The following is a 23929-nucleotide window of genomic DNA, read 5'->3' as shown; positions in this document are numbered from 1 at the left end:
TTAAAGCTGCGGTCGCTGCTGTTTCCGGACCCTTTTGAGTTTGCTTATAAGCAGGAGTGTTGAGGGTCAGACTGACTTTTTAACCATTAAACTAACAGAAAGGTCAGGTTTATATCTGCTTCAACTGACGTAACACACTAGCACATACTTAGTACACATGTACATACTTTATATTAATCATGCATGACAAACTAACCTGGTGTGAACGTGTAGACTTTAACTGTGGCAGATCTGCTCAAAGAAGTAAAGAATATACATTTATATGTTTTCTTTCCACCCCACTTAGTACTTGAACACAACATTAGCTATGGCATGGCTGTCTGGTGTCGCACCTTAGTTGGTAAAAAAAAGCCAGCATCGATTATGATAACACAGTGGTCGGCCATCTCTTCAGTGCGTCTTCTGAGAAAGCGATCAAATCAAATTTGAACTCTCACCATTGGAGTGGACATAAGAACAAACTCATTTGTCTCTTCACCTCATTACACTCTTACTACAATCACTGCATCCCTCAGCTGGATGGAGCAGCAGGAATCTTATCTTGGTCTTAAATGACATTTTACTCAGTATTTATCACCCTCAGCCTTGTTTTCTGGGGTTGGGGTGGTTTTATGTTTTACTCTCAGTGTCCCTCTCTTACATTGTGCTGTGCTTGTCTAAGGTCACATGCTGAATGTATTTGTGCAATATGCTTTTTCTGGCAAGATTCAGTGTATTCTGTGTGTTTACACTGTGCTCCTGCTGGGAAAATGCAGCTGTTCCTGCCACTTTTACACCCGAGACAAATTCCCTTTCAGTAAAATAAAGTTTCATTTTATCACCCAAAAACAGTAGCACTACCCCTTAAAAGCAGCACTCACGCTTTAATGAAGTGAGGTCGGCCCTCCGTGCTGCAGCTTCATCACGGCTGTTAATTGTTGTGTGAAAACTGCTGCTCATTTTCTCTCTTGCTGAGGCTTAATGACCAATAAAAAAGAATGGGTCTAATGTCTGCTATATAATATAAAGTATATAATGAGGGAAAAGCCAAAGAAAAACTTAAGAATTGCAACAAACGCTTTTTTTATTTTTTATTTTTTTTTAAAGATCAGAATTATTATCTTGAGCAGCTGCCTGTTTGTTGGTGTCGCTTACAGTTGCATAGTCAGTTACATTTTTCTCTCTCTTTTTCTTTCTGCAGCATTTTAATTGGTGCACCTAAAGCCAATACCAGCCAACCCAACGTCACTGAGGGCGGAGCCGTGTATCTGTGTCCCTGGAGCCAAGCAAACTGCACCGTGATCGACTTTGACAAGCAAGGTGAGCTCGCGTGGTTCCACTGGAGTTTGCATCAAACTGTATCATGTGACAAGCTCGAAATTGTTCCAGGACGTTAAAATACCAGTTGTTCTTAACTGCAACGCTCAGACTGTTTAGAGTTCATGGCTGCATATAAACTTATATGTGTCACTAAGCAGCCATAAAAGTAGAAGGGGCAGCATCTTAAGTCAAGCACTGTCGCACTTGACCCCTGGGGTCAGAAGAGGCTGACCCCCCCTTCGCCCCCCCTCCCCGGCAGTGCCTCCACATCCGAGTGGCAACAACGCTGTCTGCAGGATATCCACCGCAGCCGAATCGAATTTCAACAGGGGGAACTTTCGCTGCGCGACTCACTTCTTCCCAGTCGCTGTCAGAAAATAGTTCACAACAACACCGCATTTCAGGGTCCAGTGTGTAGAATTTGGCTTCATTTATGATTTTGATATTGATAAAAGCTTAACATACAGCCCATAAATACATGAATAGAAGCGGATACTCGCAGTACAATAAACGCAATTTGGTTTTCATACCCATAGAACAGTTTTTATATGCATATTATTCTTATATGTATAAGAAAAACCTGCATAAATATTTCAATTCCAAATTTATTCAGACATCACCAGATAAGTCCAAGTGACCTTTGGCCTCTGCAATGACAAGAGTTGTTCAAAGTAGAGGCCATTGGCTTCCAGACATTGACGTGCACAGCAAACTATGGCTGGGGTTAACATTTGTTACCTCAACACTTGTTGATGTTACATTCATGAGCGTAACGCCACCTGTTGGAAAAATATGGTACAACAGTGGAGTGTTATCGTCATTTGATAAAACTTTCAAAGAGGTATTTATATGTATATAAGTGCTTATACAAATTGCATATTTATGCAAGTTTTCTTTTCCTGATGCGTGTTTACATTGCTTTGGCTGACTCTGTACATTGAACAAGGGTCTTGCTCCCAGTTAGCTGCCATCTCTCACCGCCATATTTCCAAGGAAGCCTAGTGTGGACAATCCAGGTCGCCTGACAGCGTGTCTGGTATTGAGGGTGAACGCTGGTGTCCTCAAATAAACAAACGAGGACTAAGGTGGACGAGGTATTCAGGTTTGGGTGCGCAGGCCACTGTAGTTTACCGGCCCGCTCGGGAGAGGGAGGGTGAGCAAATGAGCACTGCAATCTAAAATGTAACCGCTTGATGTTGCTGTGTCAACTCAAAATCTCCGCACTGGACTTTTAACATATTCTCGCTTTTTCTCGGCCTGTAATCCATCCATCAGCTGTTTTTAATTTAGAACCGGACCTTTGCGTCGCTCCTGTTCTCGACATGTTAAAAGTGTAGCAGGGTTTCCATTTTTTGGGTCATGGGGGTTTTGTGCGTGCAGTGTTTTCTCAGTCAGGCCTTTGATTTCCTTGTTGGACTGGAGCCCAGAGTCAAACTCTTTAATTAGGGACAGAGTCATTATAGAGCCAAGGACCCCAGTGGAGGCCATGGGGCTGCCCATCGTCCTGCCAGGGGAAAATAATCACCTCCATCAGAGGGAACGCAGGAAGTGATAAGGAGCCACCGTTTAAGGATCACAGTGCAGCGCTGCTTGTTTGCCTCCAACTCGCTGATACCGACCGGCAGTTTACGCAGACTGAGAACAGTGGCCATGAAAAGTCTGCGCACGTAGATACACAAAAACACACTGTTTACAGAGCGCCTCTTAAACGTGATGCATATTGAAGCGAACAGAGTGCAAAACCACACGTGCGCTCACACTCAGACACACCCACACCCACCCACCCACACACACACACACACACACACACACACACACACACACACACACACACACACACACTTATTCTTTCACATTCACCAGCTTTCCCCCCCCATTACAACCTCTCAAGATTCATGGTGTGTTTGAGGACGCGGACCAGACCATTAACCCAACAGGCGCACTGTGTGCTGCGCCAACAGAGTTTAATGTCACCACTCTGCTACAAACAGCAGGAGGATATATATATCAGAAAATAACACAGCCACAGAGCACGGAGCCTGTCGCTCAATAAAAACGTGAAGTGACTTCCCAAGGATGCAGAAATGCAAAAGAGAAGAAGACCTTTGTTGATGTCAGCTGCCGGAAATCCAGCAGGAATTTCAGAGATGACGGGAAAAGGCTATCGCAGTTATTTACTCGTTAGAGATGGTTTGCCAAATTTGAAACAGTATTTTTTTTTTTCTTTTTTTTTCTTTTTTTTACTGTGTGCGATAGAAACCCAAAGATAACGCGGCACATTTTGTCTGGCCCTAAGTTCTGCCAGAACTTGCCCAGAACTGCAGTCACATTCAAAATACTTCTGTCAGATTTTTTTTCCAGATTAAATGTCATTACAACATGTTTCTTACCGTCGGAATACACACACACACACACACACACACATACATACTCCAGGGTCCCCTCCTCCACTTGCCAGGGCCTCTTGTTGAAAGAGAGCCTGACAACGAGCTACAGCCGTTACAGGGTTACAGTAAAAACAAGGCCCACGTCCCTTTGAGCTGCTTGATGTCTGCCATAGCACAGAGGAGGAATTAAGTCGTCAGACTTTTAGGAACGAGACCATAAAATATCCATGTAATGGGGGGCGGGAACATGTGGGACGCTCTTAACTAAAGCCTTGACAGCTCCAACATTAGGGGCCAATGACAGGACAGGGGGTTGGTGAGGAGGGTTAACATTTTACTCAATATTTATCTCCCTCAGCCTTGTTTTACATTGTGCTGTGCTTGGCTAAGGCCACATCATGCTAAATGCATTTGTGCAATATGGGGACATGTGGGACGCTCTTAACTAAAGCCTTGACAGCTCCAACATTAAGGGCCAATTAAAGGACGCGGTCGGGGGAGGGGGGAGGATTACTGAATATCTCAGTATAACTGCATAGGTTGGCTCTGAAGTTTGTTTCCTTTCCTCCTTTTTTTCTTCTGCAGGCGATCAGTATTTCCATATAAATGACATAAACACTCAGGTGGAGTTCAAGTCCAACCAGTGGTTCGGAGCTACTGTGCGTTCCCATGGTAACAGCATTCTGGTAAGCACCAGCTGAGATTGTTCTGCCAACCAGGTGAAAACTTTTTTTTTTTTTTTCCTCCGTGATGATGTCATCATGACATAATAATAATTGTTCCACAATTTGCTGTTGCCCTTTTCAGACCTTAAATAATAAAATAATTTCTATTGTTGTGGTGGCAGTTCTGACTCCATGTGTTAGTCAAAAATGAAACTTTTTGGGGTTTTTTTTTTTTTTTTGTTTGTCATTAAGTTTGTTCTGCTGAAAATGGAAAGATTATTTGGAACTATGTTTTTGACACAAAATAGTGTTTGTGCCCAGTTCATACTTGATAATAATAATAATATTGATAATAATAATAATAATGATAATAATGATAATAGTAATGATAAAAGCTTGTGTTATGTCTTTGTGTGCTCTCCAGGCATGTGCTCCTAGGTATTGCTGGAGGACAGAGCATGACACCCCCTTCGCCGACGTCACGGGCACCTGCTACCTCTCTGTAGACGGCCTCAAAACATTTGTGGAATACGCCCCCTGCAGGACAGGTGAATTATACCGTCGATGAGCCCCAAATGTGGCATTAGTGTACATGCCTCACTGCTAAGGTGAGAATAGAGTAGAGTAGAATGCCTTTATTTATTCCACTTGGGGAAATTTGCATAATTACAGCAGCATATACAGTGTGAAAAAAATGAGATGAATTAAAAAGCAATTATCTATAGTTCAACTTACTGCTCAGCGGTTTCCATATAAATTGGACTGTTTTCATTGTAAAGTACTACAGTCAAATAGCTACTGATGTTTTACCTTGTATATATGCTCTCTAATCAAGTAAACTGTGTCCTTATCAGAGTGGAGTGATTCACGTTGTCATGAACATTTATTAGTGTTTTGCCATGTTTTGTGCAGAAAGACATGGGCCTGCTGGCCAGGGTTACTGTCAGGGGGGGTTCAGTGCAGACTTCACCAAGGTAAGATCAACATTTCTTTCCTGTTATATAACTTCCCTTTTTTTGTTGCTGCAGAGATTCTACAGTGTATATCATGTCAGTGGAGTTTGTTTAAAGTGCAGGTGACGCTCAAACTCCTAATTTCTTCATTTCTTCATTCGGATCCCCATTCGCTTCCACTGCTGTGGTGGCTAATCTTCCTCATAAAATAAAAACAAGCATTACACAGACATATAAACATACAAACATACATACACACACAGTTACTGAACCTAGAAACATACATTACTTCAGTACTTCAGTACAGTACAAGGCATCCTCAACCTCTCAGTATTAAAAGTAAAGAGTAAAAGACCGAGTCAACTGCAGGAGAAAAGATTCAAGAGTTGTAAGACTGTATATCTACACTTATGACTACTCTACCCCTCATGCTGTGCTACTGTTGTGTGTTACAGGAAGGGAAGGTTGTGCTTGGAGGACCCGGCAGTTTTTACTGGCAAGGTGAGCGCACCAAGACAGCGCGTCGTCCTCCAATCAATTCCTCGTCTGGGCAAAACCTGAAAGAATGTGTGAAGGATCTTCCATTAATGACGGAAACTGACGTCCAAGTCACACGGGTGGATATTCACCCCTGACCTTTGTCCTGTTTTCTCGTCTTCCATCCCGTCCCTCAGGTCAGCTGATCTCAGCCACCACTGAGGAGATCGTCAAGGCCTACTACCCATCGTACTTTCTGCTCTCAGTCGCCGGGCAGATTCAGACCAGACAGGCACAGGGAAACTATGACGACAGCTACCTGGGTGAGAGTGCACCTGAGTTTCAATGGACGGGCCATTTCCAGATGTAATAAATTCATTTTGCTAGTCTACTTCCAACATTAAACAAAGGCTGAACAGCACCACTGCCTTGTGATTGGTGCTGTTCCCCCACTAGCTAGCGCTAGCGCTCAAACGGCTTGTTTCGGTGCAATAACACGGAAGAAGTTACTTGTTGTCATGCCAGTAATGCAAGAAGACATGTTAAAGAGCTGAAAATACACCTTTTAGAATTATTACAGCGAGTAGATTGATGTGTGTGTCACCCCAAAAACTACCCGTTATGTGTTAGAACCCGCCTTGGCACTGGTGAACAGTTCTAAACACTTCAACTCATTATTTACGTCTGTTTGTCATCAGCACACTATTTCATCAGCAGAGCGGAATGAAATAGTTTGAAACCCCTTCTTTTCTCTATATTTTAAATGCTATTTGTGATGCGGTGTGAAGTAAAAAGGAGCCCGTTAAAAAAACGACTGATTGAAAATTCAAATCAATTTGGAAGATACTTGTATGGGTGTGAATGCAGGAAATATTTCAGGATTTTCCCAAAGTCTCCTCGTGAAATTCACTCCCCCCGGAGGGAGCATTCTTTCCCTTTTGGACTTGCTTTTCCACGAACACCTGTCCAGTCAAAATGATTTTACAGTGAAGATGCCAGCTTGTGACCTTCACTTAAAAGGCAGAATTCCTTTTCATATAAAAAAAACAACAACAAAAAACAGTAGATAATATTAAGTTGGTTCACAGTAACTACAGGTAACTTCACTGATTATTCACCTTTATCTTCTAACTCCAGGTTACTCTGTGGCTGGTGGAGAGTTCAGTGGGGACGATGAGGAAGGTAAGGGACAAAGTGACAGTGCAGAGAATACAAAATGCGCAGTCGACTGGGTTTGGTGACCCCAAAACACTCTGTCAAATATTTACCTGTTGTGCATGACGGTGGGAAAAGCACCAATGAATGTTTCTAAGCGCCTATCCCGTGGTGGAACAAATAATTGCACAAATGATTAAACAGTGTTGCTGGTGATTGATCACAGCTCCTATTGAGCCTGTTCATCAGTCTTGATAGTGGCTGGTGACCTCTCCTGACCTTTCAGCCCTTCTGTGTCCTCCGACAGATTACATCACCGGAGTCCCGAAAGGACTCATGCTGTACGGTCTGGTAAGGAGTTTCGTCATGCCTTTGATTATAATGGTCAAAAAACAAGCTGAGCTGAGCTCATCATAAATAGGCACCAACACTCTTAAACAAGCCATTGTAGAATGAATCATCTTTTCATTATTATCCAGGGGTGTGCAATCTTTTTGACTGGTGGGCCACAATGGCTTCTAATATTTGACAGAGGTTCTGGAGCAGGAGCAGATGGATTTTAGAAATATAGCCACACTGGCATTTCAGCCTGACTGAGCCTCAGTGATGAAGAACTGCTTGTGATGCTTCTTCTACTAGTTTAACTACCTACAGGTTGTTCCACTACCCTGGCTGTTAACGACTGTGGTTGCTGTAAGCAGTCGAGTGACTAATGTCCAAGATTAAAAAAAAAAGAAAAAAGAACAAAGTGTGAGCTTTGCTGCTGTGTTTTCTTTTTTGAATGAAGTGAATGTGGCAAAGCCTTGTTCTGGCAGAGCTGCAGAATTGTTGTTTCAAAGCTCTTATTAACTGGAAGACTGATTTTGTATTTAGTTAGGTGCCACTAAGGCAGAGGTAGGACAACTTTTTGACTGGTGGGCCACACTGTTTTTTGTAAAATGTGACTAAGGTGCTGGAGCAGGAGCGGATGGATGGAGTGTTTTGGTGACCCACCTCACAGGAGAAAAAAAATCTATCATGAGTCACGTAGAAAACATGTGCTTTAATGTCAATTGAAAATGAACAAAAGCAAAGTGTCAACAAAATCATTGTATTTGAAGCCCCACGGTATTTAGTTCTTTACTGAAATGACTCTTAAAATACAGAAAAAAACATATTTTATGATTTACTATTAATATAATTTCTAGTAATTTTCTAGTAATAATCTAGTAATAACTAAATTTGGAGGACCAGATTATAAAGTTTAATGGTCTGCATGTGGCCCCCAGGCTGTACTTTTGCCCACGCCTGCTCTAAATAATCAGTACTGTTTGTTCCCACACAGGTATCCATACTAAATGGGAGCAACCTTCAGTCATTGGTCAACCTGACCGGGGAGCAGGTACGTCCTCCTCACAACATCTGGCTGGAGATTTTCCATGCTACACTGGTACCCATTTTCATTTGTGTGTGTGTGCGAGTGTGCCTGTGTGTGTGTGTACATATTAAAAAGCAGCATGTGTAACGGGGGATGGGGGGGGCTTAAAGATGAAGGAATGCGCTCCCCATGGAAACGATCTTCTACGTTTAGGGGTCAGAGGTCGAGCTTACAGTACGCACTGCCCAAAGAGTTGTAGATCAAACCTGGGAACCGCAGAGTTCATGTTGTATTGGTTCAACATGTGCTTTCATGTCGTACCCACAGCTATTAGCCGCTAACTAGCATAGCTCTTCAAGCTAAAGGACACATCCAACCACAAATAAAAACACCCATTCTTGCTGGCCAAGTGCTTTTCATTAGTAAACTGTTTTTTTTTTTTTAATGTGAATTCATCCACATGCGGCTCATAAGAACTTCTGCCTTTTCTCTCATCTAATGGAAAGAAAGGATAAAAAATAATTGCACTTTAACAATGCAATTGAAACCATGATTTTTTTTGCCGAGTTGGTTCTTAAGTTTTCTTAAGATTAAGATTCTTTCCTTTCACGGTAATTAGCTTGGCCACATAAAGTTGCCCAGCTTTGAACAGCCACAAGCTGCAAGTGTTTTTGCTTTTTTGTTGTCTCACCTAGATCAGGACAATATGATACTTGATTCTATCCCTTTGGCAGCCGGCCTGCACTTCAGTAGCACCACAAGGACCCACGAGACTTACATAGCTATGATTGTCTTCTTGTTTAATAATGCAACACTATGTGTACGAAGCAAAAACCCACAAGCGCGTACTGTATGCGCTGGGTGTGAGCTGTCTTCACTGTGGGCGGCCGTCGGGGACGTCTTGGGGGTGTCAGTCTTGGGGTAAAGGGGTGTTGGGTAAACTGTAGCTTCCGGGTGAGAGTGACCTGAGGTTCACGCCGCTCCAGTGTCTCTTCGTGGGTGACGTTTGTCTGGAGGCGGGGGTGGAGGTTCATGGGTGTTTAGGTGAAATCAGCTGCAAAAACAGTGTCTGTGTAACTGGCACCTCATGATGTTTGTTGTGGCCTTCAGCAGCTCTGCATCCAGCCACGCCGAACACGGCAAACACGGCCGTCACATCCAGACACGCAGTCAGCTGGGCGTTTTTGGGTGACATCGTTCCAATGACAGTAACATTCCTGATGTTGAATTTAAATGGGGTTGATTTGTATGTGGTTGCAGTTCAATTCCTCAGTATTTGAATTGTCTGGATCCTTGCGGGGTCTAAATGAAATTCCACTGCACGCTAATAAGCTAGCCGTGCCAGCTGCTACTTATGCTATGCACTTTATGTGCTATTTTAATGAGGCAGAAACATGCTGAATCAGATTTTCAGATTTTCTTTTGTGGTTAATTATTAAAAAAAAAAAAGAAAACATGTTTAGACAAAATGAACAAAAGCAACTATGATTTATTAACAATACTCACACAATATATTGTTGAAATAATATCTGTTTGGAAATGAGATGATTCAGCCAATCAGTCAGTATTGCGGAGCGCTGTCGTGACTCCCTGCTGTCACGGTGTCTGCCATGTGACTCCCAGCTGGAGCTGTTTCTGTTTATCCACTCCACCCTTGTAACGTCACTTTTGGCTCCCGCCGTCATCCCGAGTTGCACTAAAAGCATCGCTTTCAAAACAGTCGATAGCCACAGTCCCAGACTGGCCAGTTGTACCATGTCGGAGCAGATGAAGAGCGAAGAGGTATTTCTCCTGATCGGTGATTTCCATTGTGAAAGCAGAGCTGTGCTCAGCATTTCTCCACTCACTTTTCCCCAGAACCAGAACATTCCTGCTGGCTCTGCTCTGCGGGAGGTGTTGCTCAAATTTTGAGTGCGTGAAAATGTTTTTTTTTAATCCAGGCAAGCAATTAAGAATAGATTCTTATTTACAAATGCAGGCTGAAATCCACTTGGGCTAACGAGATTTCTTGCCTTTTCTGTATACAAATGGAGCATTAATATCTGGCGAAGTGTTGTAAGATATGATGGGACATGTGACCCCTTTTCCTGGGCCAGTGTGGATTATTTTCATATGAGCTGTAAGCGTGTGTGAAACAGCCAAAAACTATATATACGTTTTTTTCTCCCCCCCGCAGGGGTGGGGGGGGGGGTTCTTCAAAGTAATTGAACTCCGCGTAGTTGTGATACAAATCATTTTGAAAGTCACCAAAGAATGGAAAGATACTCTAATTTATCATAGATGATATGCAGCTAAACCAGAAAATCCTAAACCCCCATGGGAATAGTTTGAGCCCCCCCACCTCCCGTACCCAGATCCTCGGTTTCTTTACGAGCTCACAGAAGCTCAAACACATGAAAGTGGAGAAGAGACGACACCAGGCTGAGAATATGAAAGCTTCTCGGTGGGGTGGTTATGAGGAGATATGAAGGGGGGACGAAAGAGATGGAGAAAGAAAATGAGCCAAAAGAAAGAGATCTATGTAGTGTGGCGTGCTTACAGCCTGTTTTTTTTTTTTGTCCTGATGTCTTCCAGATGGGCTCCTACTTTGGCTATGCAGTGGCAGCCACGGACATCAATAATGACGGGTGAGTGACTCCTGCTGCAACGGTGGGGACGGATGATCGTAAAAATGCTCGGTAGAGGGAGGTGGAGAAGACCGAGTGACTGAAATGGAAAATAAACGTCAGGAAAAAGGGAACTGAAATTGAAATATCAGCTTCTTGGAAGCTCCTCACGTCCCCGACCTTGTCATTGCTGCCTCGCGTGTCAAAAAGATTCAAATTTTTTCAAGGAATGCTCACATCCGGGGGTCACTTAAGAATGAAGTGCTTCCTTCGTTGAGGAAAAAACGCCTTAAACGTGAAGTCCTGCCCAGATTGTCAGTCTGAGCAACCTGAATTACACAAATATTTCTCAATTAGCAAAAGTATTTGGTGTGTTTCACTGTGGTGTTTTTGTAGCACATTAATGTTCAAAATTTCTCAGAAGCACAGAAAATTTTGGAAATGTTGTTGGACTGAGAAACATGCATTAAAAATATCTATTTTCACTTAGCAGTGGATATATGTATATATACACATATTTATATATATATATATATATATGATACAAAACACCAGGCCAACCCAGCCTTTCAAACTCAAATTTACTGTAAAATATTGTGACACTCGCTGGATTCGCATGGATGCACGTATTTTTGTTTTGTGAACCCCAGAACAAAAGCCGCAATAAGGTTGGAGACTTGTGGTCGAGAAAAATGCTTTATTTCTATTGTTCAGAACGAAATGGTCACACAAACAACAACAACAACAACAACAACAACAACAACAACAACAACAACAACAACAGCAACAACAAGTAAATGGTTTTGCAAAACTGCTTGGAGGTCCGAAGTCACGGCCACAAAACTGTTTAACCATCTTAATTCAAAACATTTACAAAAACATTAGTGGGAGAAAAAATAAAACCCCAGCAAACCATACTCGAGGGGATGAAAGAAAAAAAAAAGAAGTACCGTCTGGTTTGGCTTTTTGTTTAGTCAAGTTTGCTTCTACAATTCTGAAGAATAAAATTAATTTCTTTTGTGGATAGTTAAAAGATGGAAATTGAAATTCTTTATTTCAATTTCCTTGTTCACGTCGTTTAATAGTTCCTCTAACATAATAAACTTGAAAAAAATATTTTTTTGTGCTTCTTCCCTTTTTAAGTATTTTTTTACAGGTCATAAACACATAAACAATGAAGTTCAAAAAGTACCTGGTACTGAATGTTGAGGTTATCCTGAAAAAGTGGACTGAAACACTCACTCATTGCACATTTTTTGACATTTCTACGGCCATAAAATGAAAATATACATCCAGGCGGGCTATGTGTTATTAGGGTTTTAATAAGATTGTGGCTTTAAAACTGTTGCTGTTTGGTCTTTGGTTGACACAGAGTGTCTCTCCCTCCCCTCCCCAGTCTGGACGACCTGGTGGTGGGAGCCCCTATGTTCATGCTTCGAGGATCCAATGGGCGTCTGGAGGAACTGGGCAAAGTCTACGTGTACCTCCAGCGAGGCCCCCTGCAGCTGGAGCCCAGTCAGTGCAACCTGCTCGGGGAGGAACCGTTTGGCCGCTTTGGCACTTCGGTGGCGCCACTGGGTGACCTCGACCAGGACGGCTTCAACGGTAGCGTCTTTGATTCAAAAGTTGAATGTTAGAATCAGTGTCACAACACATATAGATTTTTAGGGCATCGTGGTGATGTAGTGGTGAGGGTTAAGCAGCAAACCCCCACAACCCTGAGTGCAGGGGGAAGCGGGTATACTAGATGGATGGACGGATGTTTATGTTTAACAATGCTAATAAAAATAGTAGGACTAAATTGAGACGTTATGAAATGAAATCATCTTTTATGAGCCCAGGAGGTTGGTGTCTGCAGACCATGGTGGGAAATGGTAAATGGACTGTACTTCTATAGCGCTTTCCAGCACCTTCCAAAGCGCTTTACAATGGCCTCTCATTCACCCATTCACCCACGCACTCATACACCAATGGGTGGCTGCTGCCAGCCCCATTGGGAACAATTTAGGGTTCAGTGTCTTGCCCAGGGACACAACGACAGACTGGGATGGAGCAGGATTTGAACCGCCAGCCAGACTACCTGCTCTACCTCCTGAGCCACAGTCGCGACCTTGGTGGTCTCATCATGTTGGCTACCTCTTCACATACATACATATATTACAGTAAAGTGCCATAAACAGTGCGGAGTGGATGCAAAACACAAAAAGAAAACAATTATTATTATTTTTTTTTTTAAAAGAACCTTGGGTGTTTTTTCCTCTTAGACGTGGCGGTTGGCGCCCCCTATGGAGGACACGACCAGCAAGGAGTGGTCCTCATTTACAACGGCCACGCTGGGGGGCTGATGGACACGCCCACTCAGACTCTTTCTGGCCAATGGACTTCGAGTGCTTTCCCGGCGGGTTTCGGCTTCGCTCTGCGGGGCAACAGAGACCTGGATCACAATGGATATCCAGGTGACCAAGTCAGACCTGCTCCTGCGGACGGACACTTCTGTCTTTATTTTACTCTTCAGCGATATTGTGACGCTTCGCCCTCACTGTTCTTATATATGTCTGTGTGTGTGTGTATACGTACACACACACATATATGTGTGTGTGTACGTATACATACACACGCACACATATATGTGTGTTTATGTATATATATTAAAAAATACATATACTGTATATGTATACATATACATATATATATGTGTGTGTGTGTGTGTGTGTGTACATATATATATATATATATATATGTATATATATATATATATATATATATATATAAAAAAAGCATACACACACACATACACATATATATTCATACTACATACATACATATATATTTATATATATAAATGTATGTATATATATATATATATGTATATATAATTTGTTTTGAATATGCAAATGCTGTTGCAGATCTGATCGTGGGTGCGTTTGGGGCGGACAAGGCGGTGCTCTACAGGTACGGAGTGCGTCAAACAGTCAATAATGGAACTTTTGTTTTCTTTGTGTGTCTTTATTCTCTCAGCTTGTTTTTTTGTGTTTTATTTTGAAACAAGGGCCAAACCCATAGTGAACGCCAGCGGGTCTCTGACGGTGCAGCCGACCATGTTGAACCCGGAGGAGAAGACCTGTCAGCTGCATACAGGGGAGGAGAGCGTCGCCGTGTCCTGGTAGGTCGAGGTTTCTGTTTCTGTTTATTGGATATTAACACTGTCGCAGTGGACCAATCACATGCCCTGCTTTAGTATTTTTTTTTTTTTAGCATCTATGCAGCTTTTCTAAATAAAAAACTGATTTAAAAACAACAATATGAGAGGAAATAGATTCTGCATTGGTTCTCTCTGGGTTCCTCCTTCAACATTCCAAAAACATGCATGTGAGGTGAAGTCGGAAACTCTAAATTGTTTGTAGGTGTGTGTGGGAGTGCGAATGGTCATTTGTCTCTATGTGGCCCTGTGATGAACTGGCCACTTGTCCAGGGTGTCACCCTGCCTTCACCCTATGCCAGTTGGATGAGTCTCCAGGTAGAAGCGGGTATAGAAAATGGATGGAAGGATGGATGGATATTAACACTGTCACAGTGGATCAGATGCTTTGCTTTAGCTTTTCTAAAAAAACAGGTTGAAAACATCAATATTGGGGGAAATGGATTCAAATTTGTAAATGTAGCAGCAATACCAAAACAATAAATAAACATAAAAAAAAAACATTAAAAAACAGCAATTAATTGTCCTCCCTCGTGCTCCACACCTGTGACTGTAGGAATTTCTGAGCAGGCTCAGTCCGCCAGTGGCAGGGTCACCTCAGTGGTTGGTTTGGGAAGGGGGCGGGACCAGGGAGAGAGAGAGAAGGTGGAAAACGCTGCAGGCGTTATGTAACAACACAAGTGGGCTCAGCTTTCCAAATGTTTCCCTCACGAGATGCCGGGCGGCCTGGTGTTTGCCAGTTTTCCTTCTCTCAGCGATGCTTCCAGGAAGTAGATGCAATGGAGAAAAAAAGGGGCTGAAACTTTGACTTCCACCATCGCTGAAAAGCGGTTTCCCCTGCGACTGTCAGCCTCTCTGTCAGTCAATTTATTTGGATGTTGATGAAAGCGCCAAACCGGCTGTTTTGGTCAAACCGGCTGGCGGTTTTTTTCTTTGCCCTGCTGCAGTGTGAGAGAAGTGAGTCTCACTCCTCTGTGTTTATTGGTGTTTTTTTTTTTTTTTTTTGTCAGTGTGTCGCCGCCACTGCTGCAACATGCTGAGTTAGCGACTAGCAACGCTGTGTGTATATGTGCGTGTGTGTGTGTGTGTGTGTGCGTGTGTGGGTGTGTGTGGGTGTGTGTTCCGGTTCCAGTTCCAGCTCGCACTGCATCACTGTGGCTCCTGGCATCAGTGTAACTTCCACTCTGTATAAATAATACAGTTATTATACTGTGGACAGCCAACGCTGTCTGTGTTCATGGCCAATAATGCAGTGAGTTGATCTTCTGCCATTTGTTTGTGTTTCACTCCTGAACAGTGTCAGCGTGGGGTTCTGCCTGCTCGCTCATGGGAAGCACCTCCCCCCTCTTCTAGGTGAGACATGAAGTTCTTCAAAAACACCTATAGACACACACGTGTGCACACACACACACACACACACACACACACACACACACACACACACACACACACACACACACACACACACACACACACACACAGATGGTCCCTATTACCTCGGTTTCTTTGTGCTGCCCGCAACTATGCCGGACTTCTCTGTGGCCAATTTGCCAGTTGAGATCAAGATAAATGAACAGTCACATAAATACTGGGGGGAACCCGGTGGGCTCCGGCACTTTGACAAAAGTGTACATGTATTTATTGTCTGTGTGTGGGCGTGTGTTAGCAGTTTTTGACATTTGGCTCAAAACGATGTTCCGTGCTTCACTCTGTTACCTTGATCTATCAATCTGAGAGACTGCATTGCAATTGTGTTAACCGCTCTGTGTGTGTGTGTTTGTCTGTCAGTCTGTGTGTGTGCATGTGGTAAGGCCATGCATGTCTCACACTATGTCTGCAAGTCTGTGTTTTTTTATGTGGCGCATAAACAGATAAATACTTTCAAATTTCCTGTGTTTTTACACAGCCGCATACGTGCAACTCTGGTTTCATTGTTGTACATGTTATATGCAGTAATTGCTCGTATATGCTCATATGTGCCATTTATGTGTGCATACCTTGAAGCTTTTGTGGTGGAGCTCCAGTTGGACAGTGGGAAGCGGAACCAGAGGGAGTCCGTGAGGAGGACGCTGTTTCTGGACAGCCAGCAGCCCACTTTGGTGACCACTCTAAACCTCACCAATGGAGAAAGTTCATGTCATGAGACCAGCATTTATCTGAGGGTCAGTCATCGCTCTCTCTCTCTCTCTCTCTCTCTCTCGCTCTCTCTCTCTCTCTCGCTCTCGCTCTTTTTTTTCACAGAAATGTAATTTGTGTACATGATAGTTTTATGTGTAACTTGATCGAAGCAATGCTGCTTCTCACTCCTTTTTCAAGTTTGCATATTCGAGGTAAATTATTATTATTATTATTATTATTATTATTATTATTATTGTTATGGTTGGTTATATTTGACTCATTCTGATTGGATTGAACGCTGCACCATGCTGGTAGCTCTGTGTGTGACTCTTAGAGTTGTATGCTCACAATCCCAAGGTGTCATCATGATGCTGTCCACAGACTTTTGTCACGTTAAGCCTTTAACTAACCAATACTGAGTACTTAATAAGACGTCATAAGAGCTTTACATTATAAAATTACTTTGATTTTTATTAGAACAAGCGTGTTCTTGAAGATTCTAGAACAAGTGTCACTGCAGCACAAACACAAATGTAACAAAATGTTATGAGTACGACTAGAGTACTTTGAAAATAGATGGTGTCTCAGTTAAAGGGGTTTGACTTGAGTGCGACAAATGTTTTGCCTGATAGCGTGTTAAGCACCACTAGAACTGGTGAACCCAGTCGTTGGCTCTTCCACTCTCGTCAGATCATTGTCAGAAACCGAAAGGATTGTTATTTCCTCGACCGACTCGCTGACTGAGCTTTCCGTTAGGATAAAAAAGACATTTCACAGTTGATTTGTTTGGTTCAGGTGGTTTGGCTCCTTTTTCAGTTTACATGAATGACATTTCCGTTGTTATTGTCACTTGACTGCGGTTGTTTCCGTCACAGCGTTACTTATGGGTACATGACAATGAGTCATAAAAAACAGTAACAGTGGCCAGAAATAACTTTTCTTGGGAAAATATAATGGGAGGGCGACACGGTGACGCAGTGGTTAGCGCTGCCGCCTCACAGCAAGAAGGTCGTGGGTTTGATTCCGGGGCCCGGGCCTGGGACCTTTCTGTGTGGAGTTTGCATGTTCTCCCTGTGTCTGCGTGGGTTCTCTCCGGGTTCTCCGGCTTCCTCCCACACTCCAAAAACATGCATGTGAGGTCAATTGAAGACTCTAAATTGTCCGTAGGTGTGCATGTGAGTGTGAATGGTTGTCTGTTTCTATGTGGCCCTGCGATGAACTGACGACTTGTCCAGGGTGACACCCTGCCTTCGCCCTAAGACAGCTGGGATAGGCTCCTGCAGACCCCCATGACCCTGAATAGGAATAAGCGGGTATAGAAGATGAATGAATGAATATAATGGGAGCAGAGAAAACACAATTATATCCAGTTTAACAACATTTGAAGTGTTTGGAGGAATATTTAAAACATTTAGATCCATCTTTTCTTTTGTAAATCAGTTTACATCCATCCATTTTCAATACTTGTTTCTTCCTGAACTCAGGATTGTGGGTTTAAATAAGTTTGTTCAACTATTTTTTCAAAGTCTCACTAAAACTAAAAATTACTAAAACCCTTTCCCCCAGAATTTGAGCACCAAATCATCCAAATCAATGATTGTTTCAAGACTGGGTAGCTGTGTCGACTCCCAACTACCTGGAATTAAGTGCATGACACCAGAAAAATAAACAGAGCCTTTAAAAAAAACAAAAAAACACCCGCTATTTTTATTCATTGCCAAGTGAAGATGAAAAGAAGAAACGTCCAACACAATCTCAAAACAAATCATCTGAAATCCAAATGTTTTTCTTTCTTGCACCTTCTTCTGCTGGTTTTCATTCCAGCCTGCTGATTGGACCCCAGTTAGCACGTGAGGCACAAAAATGAGATTTCAATTTGCTGCTTGATTGGACAGAGGGCAACATAACCCTTCCCTTAGACAGGAGCTTGAACTTTTTTTTACGGTTTCTGTTGATGTGATCATAGTCAGTGCCAATGACAAACAAAGGCTCAGTGAGTTAGCGTTCCCTGCAAGGACATAATGATGTGAGCTCTTTATAAGAAACAGTTTAAGTACAAATCCCAACCGACCGCTTTGATCTGTCAGCGCCCCTCATCCAGTCTCACAACATTTCTTTAATTTTTGAAAGAAAAAGAAACCAGAAACAGACTTAACTGCTTCTGATTTAGACTCTACCTGTTTTAAAATGACACAACTGAATCTCCATCTTCCTCAACAATTGAATTTGCCCGTGAGTCAGATGAAGGTTTATACATTCACAGAGACAATGGACAGTTTTGTTATACGACAAGAGTTTCTTGCTTCACAGTGTTTCTTTCTGTCTTGCAGGCTGAAGATGAGTTTCGGGACAAATTGTCTCCCATTGTCATCAGCCTGAACTTCAGTCTGGATCCTCGAGCTCCCGTGGACCAGTCGGGCCTGAGACCAGTCTTGAACTACCAGACAGAACAGCTCATCGAGCAGAAGGTTTGAGTATTATTTCTTCTTTGGAAAAAAAGAAGTGCATGAAACCAAAATGTTCAAAGGGTTTCAATGTTTTAAACACTAATTTTTCTCCCTTTTTCTTGTTGTGCCCTTTTCAATTCAATGCATGATTTAATTACCGACAGTGTTGTTGGAGTTGTTCACCAATTGCCTTCCTTCCAGTGACAAATATTGCCCTGGTATGGATGACTGATCCTGCTCAGACCTTGTAAACTGCCAGCTGTCACAGCCATCGTAGATTTTTTCTCTAAGGTTTCAATAACTGAACAAACTCAACTAACTAAATGTTCAAGACAAGCTGCATTCAAATCCACAAAATCTTAACCGTTACTTTTGCCACGCTGAAAATCTGAATCACACCACTGACGGGGCCACACGGGTCGCATGTGGTGAGTGGAGCAGATCAGTCGATTCTTTTTAAAAGACTGAAAAATGCTAAAAAGCCTTTATTTGAGTGATTTGTAGCAGTTTCGGCCGTGGTGGCCTTCTTCAAGATGGATAACAAACACAAAGGAATCTCCATCAAGCTGCTCTTTCAACACAGGTCAACAGTCACATGATCAGCACAGGTGGTGTTGATCAACCTGGTAGGAGTAAACCGGCCTATCAGTTCGGTGCAGCATAAAAAATTAGGAGAAGTAGTAAAGGAAGGCAAACCATATATATTGAGAATACTGATAGTATGAAAAAACATCCAAAAATCGCAGGTTCGTTCTCAAGTCTAAGAAGAAACTCGACAAAGATTTATTAAGTGATGTTTTTAAGGTGTTGTCAGAAAAAAACATTTTAAATGTTTTAAGGCAGAAAAATATATTTAAATTAGAAAAATGCTTTTATTTTCCTATACATTGAGCTGGAGTATTTTTTTAAAAAAAAATTTTTTTACAGAGGGCTCTGCAAAAACACAAAGGCTGGGTTGTGTGTGTGTGTGTGTGTGTGTGTGTGTGTGTGTGTGTGTGTGTGTGGGTGGGTGGGTGGGAGGGGAGTTGGTGGGCGGGGCTCAGCTCCCTCTCACATCTGGTGGTGGTTGTTTCTGTGTGTTGCTGGCGGCCTCCTCTCCTCCGCCAGGAACTGAGAATGTGCAGCACATGTGTCGCACAAAGACAAAGTGAGTTTGTTGTTGTTGTTGTTGTTGGTGTGTGTGTGTGTGTGCGTGCGTGCGTGCGTGCGTGCATGCGTGCGTGTGTGTGTGCTCGACTGATTGTGACGGCGCTCTAGTTGTCGAACGGTTTCAGTGGCCTCCTGGTGCCTTGTATGACCTCCCTACAACGCCTGGCCATGCTGCTCCTGATGAGACGGCCAATCGTCTCCTGAGGGATGCCCTCCCAGACCTGGATTAAAGCATCAGTCAGCTTCTGGGCAGTCTGTGGTGCAACGTGGCAACGTTGGTGTGCTGAATTGGATTCAGGTCTGGGCAACGTGCAGGCCAGTCCATAGCAATCAATGCCTTCATCATGCAGCAACTGCCGACACACTTCAGCCACATGCGGGCTGGCGTTGTCATGCATCAGAAGGAACCCAGGGCCACTGCACCAGCATAGGGTCTCACAGTGAGTCTGAGGATCTCATCCCGGTACCTATTGGCAGTCAAGGTACCTCCGGGCTTAGCACAAGGAGAGCTGTGCGGCCTTCCAGAGAAACACCTACCCAAACCATTACTGACCCACCGCCAAACCACTCATGCTGGATGATGTTGCAGACAGTGCAATGTTCTCCACGGCGTCTCCAGACTCTGTCACGCCGGTCAAATCTGCTCAGCGTGAAGCTGCTCTCGCCCGTGAAGAGCACAGAGTGCCAATGGCGAATTTGCCGATCTTGATCGACTTGGAGTTACATTGTGTTGTTTTTGTGGTCCCTTTATTTTTTTTGAGCAGTATATAAACATATGTATATACAGTATATTCAATATCCAATTTCATACAGTCCCATATTTACTGTAGAAAGCGTTTTACTATTCAGTGCCTGCCAGACAGTTGTGTGATTCCATCATGGTTTGCAGCCTGGGCCTCTTTCTCCCTAAGCTGCAGGGAGACGATGGTTCACACATGGGCAAGCTGGGGGGATGAAAGTGAAAGAAGATGAAAAGCTGGTGGAGTGGAGCGAGGGAGGATGAGGGAGGATGAGTCGGTGCTCATCTCCGCAGGTCTCACAGAGGGCGTGTCTGTTTTGCTGCTAACTGACCTCCAGTCAGGAGCTGCTGTGATACCACCGACTCCTCCTAAGCACTGCCAGCTTGATTCCCACTGTTGCCCTCTGCAGAATTCCTTTGGAATCTAATGCTTCCCACGTGTTGCAGAGAAGTGGGGGTGGGGGTGGGGGTGCAACACACCAGAGAGGAGAGACCTCTGAGGGAGAAACGAGTGGAGAGACAAAAAAACCAACATACTGGAAAAAAAGGTCAAACTGATGCTTTTTCCTTGTGCTGTGGTTGTGAATGAGTGTCCCCACTTCCTGCCAGTCCACAGACTTCAGCCTTTCACTCTGTTTCATCAGGACACCTCCACAAAAATTCAGGCATTTCATCACCACTCCATTCACCACCTTCTCTCCCCTCCTCCTCCTCGTGCTCCTCCTCTTCCTCAACAGCCACCTTCGCTCCCCTCCCCCCCTTCTCATTCTCCTCTTCCTCCTACTCCTGCTCCTCCTCCTCCTCTTCCTTCACCTCCTCCATCTCTCCCCTCCTCCTCCTCCTCCTCTTCCACCTCCCCGTCCTCCTCCTCCTCTTCCTCCACCTCCACCTTTTCTCCCCTTCTCCTCCTCTTACACCTCCCCCTCCTGCTCCTCCTCTTCTTCCACCTCCACCTTTTCACCCCCTCCTTCTCCTTCTCCTCCTCCTCCACTTCCCCTACTCATTTCCCTCTTACTCCTTCTCCTCCCCCTCCTGCTCCTCCACCTCCACCTCCTCCTCCACCTCCCCCACTTCCTCCTCTTATTTTTCTTCTTCTTCTTCCTCCCCCCCTTCTCCTGCTTTTTGCCACATGTGTCGCACATATTACTTTAATCCGGCCGTATGAACGGATGCTTTTTGCAAATATGTTTTTGCAGTTTGCACATATGGAGGATATGTGTTTTTCATATCCTCTTCATCCTTTCATTAAAGCACGACTCTGGGATGGCTTCTGTAAACATCCACTTCCTTTCCAAGCGAGTCTCTCTCTCCGTGCTTTTTACTTTCCGCCCCGTGAAGACGTCTCTTTCTCACACCGGTCATATCCGTCTCTTTGCTCCTTGTTCTCTTCCTTCATTAAATCTCGATCCCTCTGTCGTTCTCCAGGCCCAGATTCAACTCGATTGCGGGGAGGACAACATCTGTGTCCCTGACCTCAAGCTGGCTGTTTATGGGTGAGAGGAAATCACCTTTCTATTACTTTTCCGGATTCAGCCAAGTTCAGCCAGCCAAGTGATGCAAAGCTTCTCAGGCCTGTTTTCCCCATCTGTGACCAAAGACACTTGCTCTCATTCTACCAGTCTGTGTTTTCTTTCTGCTGGACATGTTTCATGTGGCTGGTCAAGAGTGGAGGAAGAATTCAGAAGGAAGCTCACATGTAGGAGCTGCTTGTTTGCACTTGACGTTGCTTCCACGTGATTCTGTGGTGTGAAGCCTAAGGGAATTGTGGGGTGGCGGAGCCAGGAAGTGATTCTCCACAGCAGAAGCAGCAGAACCAACTCTCATTAAAGCAACATTTTTGCATGGTGTGGCTGCTCTAATCGATCTGACAAAGATAGATAGATATGGATAATACAACAACATATTGATGCAGCTATGCCCAGTTGACATGAGAAAGACAATAAAACCAGCCAATGAGACCAGGTCAACAGGCGGCTCTGCTGCTTAAAAAGACAAGATTCATTACTTTCATTAGTCTTTATTAGTTGTTTTTTTTGTCTTTGGAACAAGAAAAAACAAGCAGGGCAAGCCTGTCAATTCACAACAGATGTCCCTAACCAGAAGTGGGTTATCATCATAAGCTTTAAATGAGTCTTTCATGATAAGAAGCACAATGAAAATGAAGCAACACAATGGAAACAAAGTTTTCCGTATGAAGGATCAAGGTGGATGAGTGAAAAATATACATGTTTGTGTATTGTTAATAATAAATAATGTTCAGGCTGCTCCACTGTTAAGAAAGTAAGGGATTAGTGGCTCTGTTTTAATGTGCTACTTGCATAAGCCCTGGATGTCCATCAGTGTCTGCTCTCCCCCGCTTCCCCCTTGTTATAGTTGTGAAATCTTCAGTGTTGTAGCAACGTTGTCAAGCCTCAACTATACACATGCAGCTGCCTTCAGATGAGAAGTAAACATTTAGAAAGAGTGTGAAGCTGTGGAGCACCTTCGCACCGTTTACACCCAGAGAGTTGCAAGTCCAGGGTGAAGACGCTGACTCTTGGCTGGAGGAGAGTTTACAGACTCAGAAAGTAACGCTGTGAGTCAGAGTTTTTTCCAAGACAAAAACATGGCGAGGCGCAGATCGCAACATGTCTGCTGCGGCTCTCACATGCAGACAGAGAATTCCTTTGTGCTCACTTATTGCGAGTTAACGACGTGCCCTTGTTTGTGAATAAATGTCAGGCAGATATTTGGCAGCGTCTCAGTCCATTCACAAAATGAAAACACTCCACTCCACTCCACTCCACTCCAGCCTGCCTGCCAGCCAGCCAGCCAGCCAGCCAGCTCTGCTTTCCTAAGCTGTTTTGCGTTTCGCATCCATGTGATTTCTCTTAGCTGCGGGAATACAATCAGTGCAGAACCTCATGCACATGCATGGGATTTACCTCTAATCATTCGTTCACATTTGGCTAAACACAAGTGTCCTTCACGCAGGAGACACTCTGCTTTTCATTGGCGAGCCCTGAGAAAACAGTTGGATGTTTAGCATTCCCGACTTTATGGATCGTCAACAGCGTTCTAGTGAGTTGTGCTTTGTATGAGCTCCAGGATCCACCACTGTGTGTGTTTCTTTTGCATAGCTTGACTAAGGCGCTGCATTGCGGAACCTCTCAACATCTGTTGAGTGTTGGTACCAAGGGTATCGCTGCCGCCGCCGCCGCCTTCCCTACATCTCCTAACTGGCCCCAACATAATCAAATTCGTCTGGCGGTTTTCTCCTACCTCATTGAGGGGGGTCACCAGGTCCAGACCCTCTGAGGACGTGGGGGGACGGGGGAATAGGGGGGGAACTGAGGGAAAGAAAAGAAAGGAAAACCGCTGATTTAGACTCGTAGCCAG

At 43.8% G+C, this 23929-nt stretch overlaps 1 protein-coding gene across 2 annotated transcripts in view; it reads left to right on the top strand.

Annotated features, from left to right (window-relative positions):
• The window catches only part of LOC142887094 (integrin alpha-5-like), a 44012-nt gene that overhangs the window by 6850 nt on the left and 13233 nt on the right, over nt 1-23929 (top strand). For both annotated transcript variants that reach the window (XM_076024415.1, XM_076024417.1), the window contains exons 2-19: nt 1181-1299; nt 4272-4372; nt 4776-4899; nt 5264-5325; nt 5760-5805; nt 5979-6104; nt 6919-6963; nt 7244-7287; nt 8261-8317; nt 10868-10920; nt 12296-12504; nt 13164-13355; nt 13806-13851; nt 13949-14062; nt 15396-15451; nt 16103-16260; nt 18547-18684; nt 21977-22044. In XM_076024415.1, coding sequence (XP_075880530.1) covers nt 1181-1299; nt 4272-4372; nt 4776-4899; nt 5264-5325; nt 5760-5805; nt 5979-6104; nt 6919-6963; nt 7244-7287; nt 8261-8317; nt 10868-10920; nt 12296-12504; nt 13164-13355; nt 13806-13851; nt 13949-14062; nt 15396-15451; nt 16103-16260; nt 18547-18684; nt 21977-22044 — 1758 coding nt within the window. The remainder of the gene's footprint in view (nt 1-1180; nt 1300-4271; nt 4373-4775; nt 4900-5263; nt 5326-5759; nt 5806-5978; nt 6105-6918; nt 6964-7243; nt 7288-8260; nt 8318-10867; nt 10921-12295; nt 12505-13163; nt 13356-13805; nt 13852-13948; nt 14063-15395; nt 15452-16102; nt 16261-18546; nt 18685-21976; nt 22045-23929) is intronic.

This window comes from Nelusetta ayraudi, unplaced genomic scaffold, assembly GCF_046127955.1.
Source record: "Nelusetta ayraudi isolate G7.1 ecotype Tasmania unplaced genomic scaffold, CSIRO-AGI_Nayr_v1 ptg000017l, whole genome shotgun sequence".
In the NCBI taxonomy this organism is placed as follows: domain Eukaryota; kingdom Metazoa; phylum Chordata; class Actinopteri; order Tetraodontiformes; family Monacanthidae; genus Nelusetta; species Nelusetta ayraudi.
Note: the sequence above shows the minus strand (reverse complement) of the source record. Positions and strands in the feature narration are given on the sequence as shown.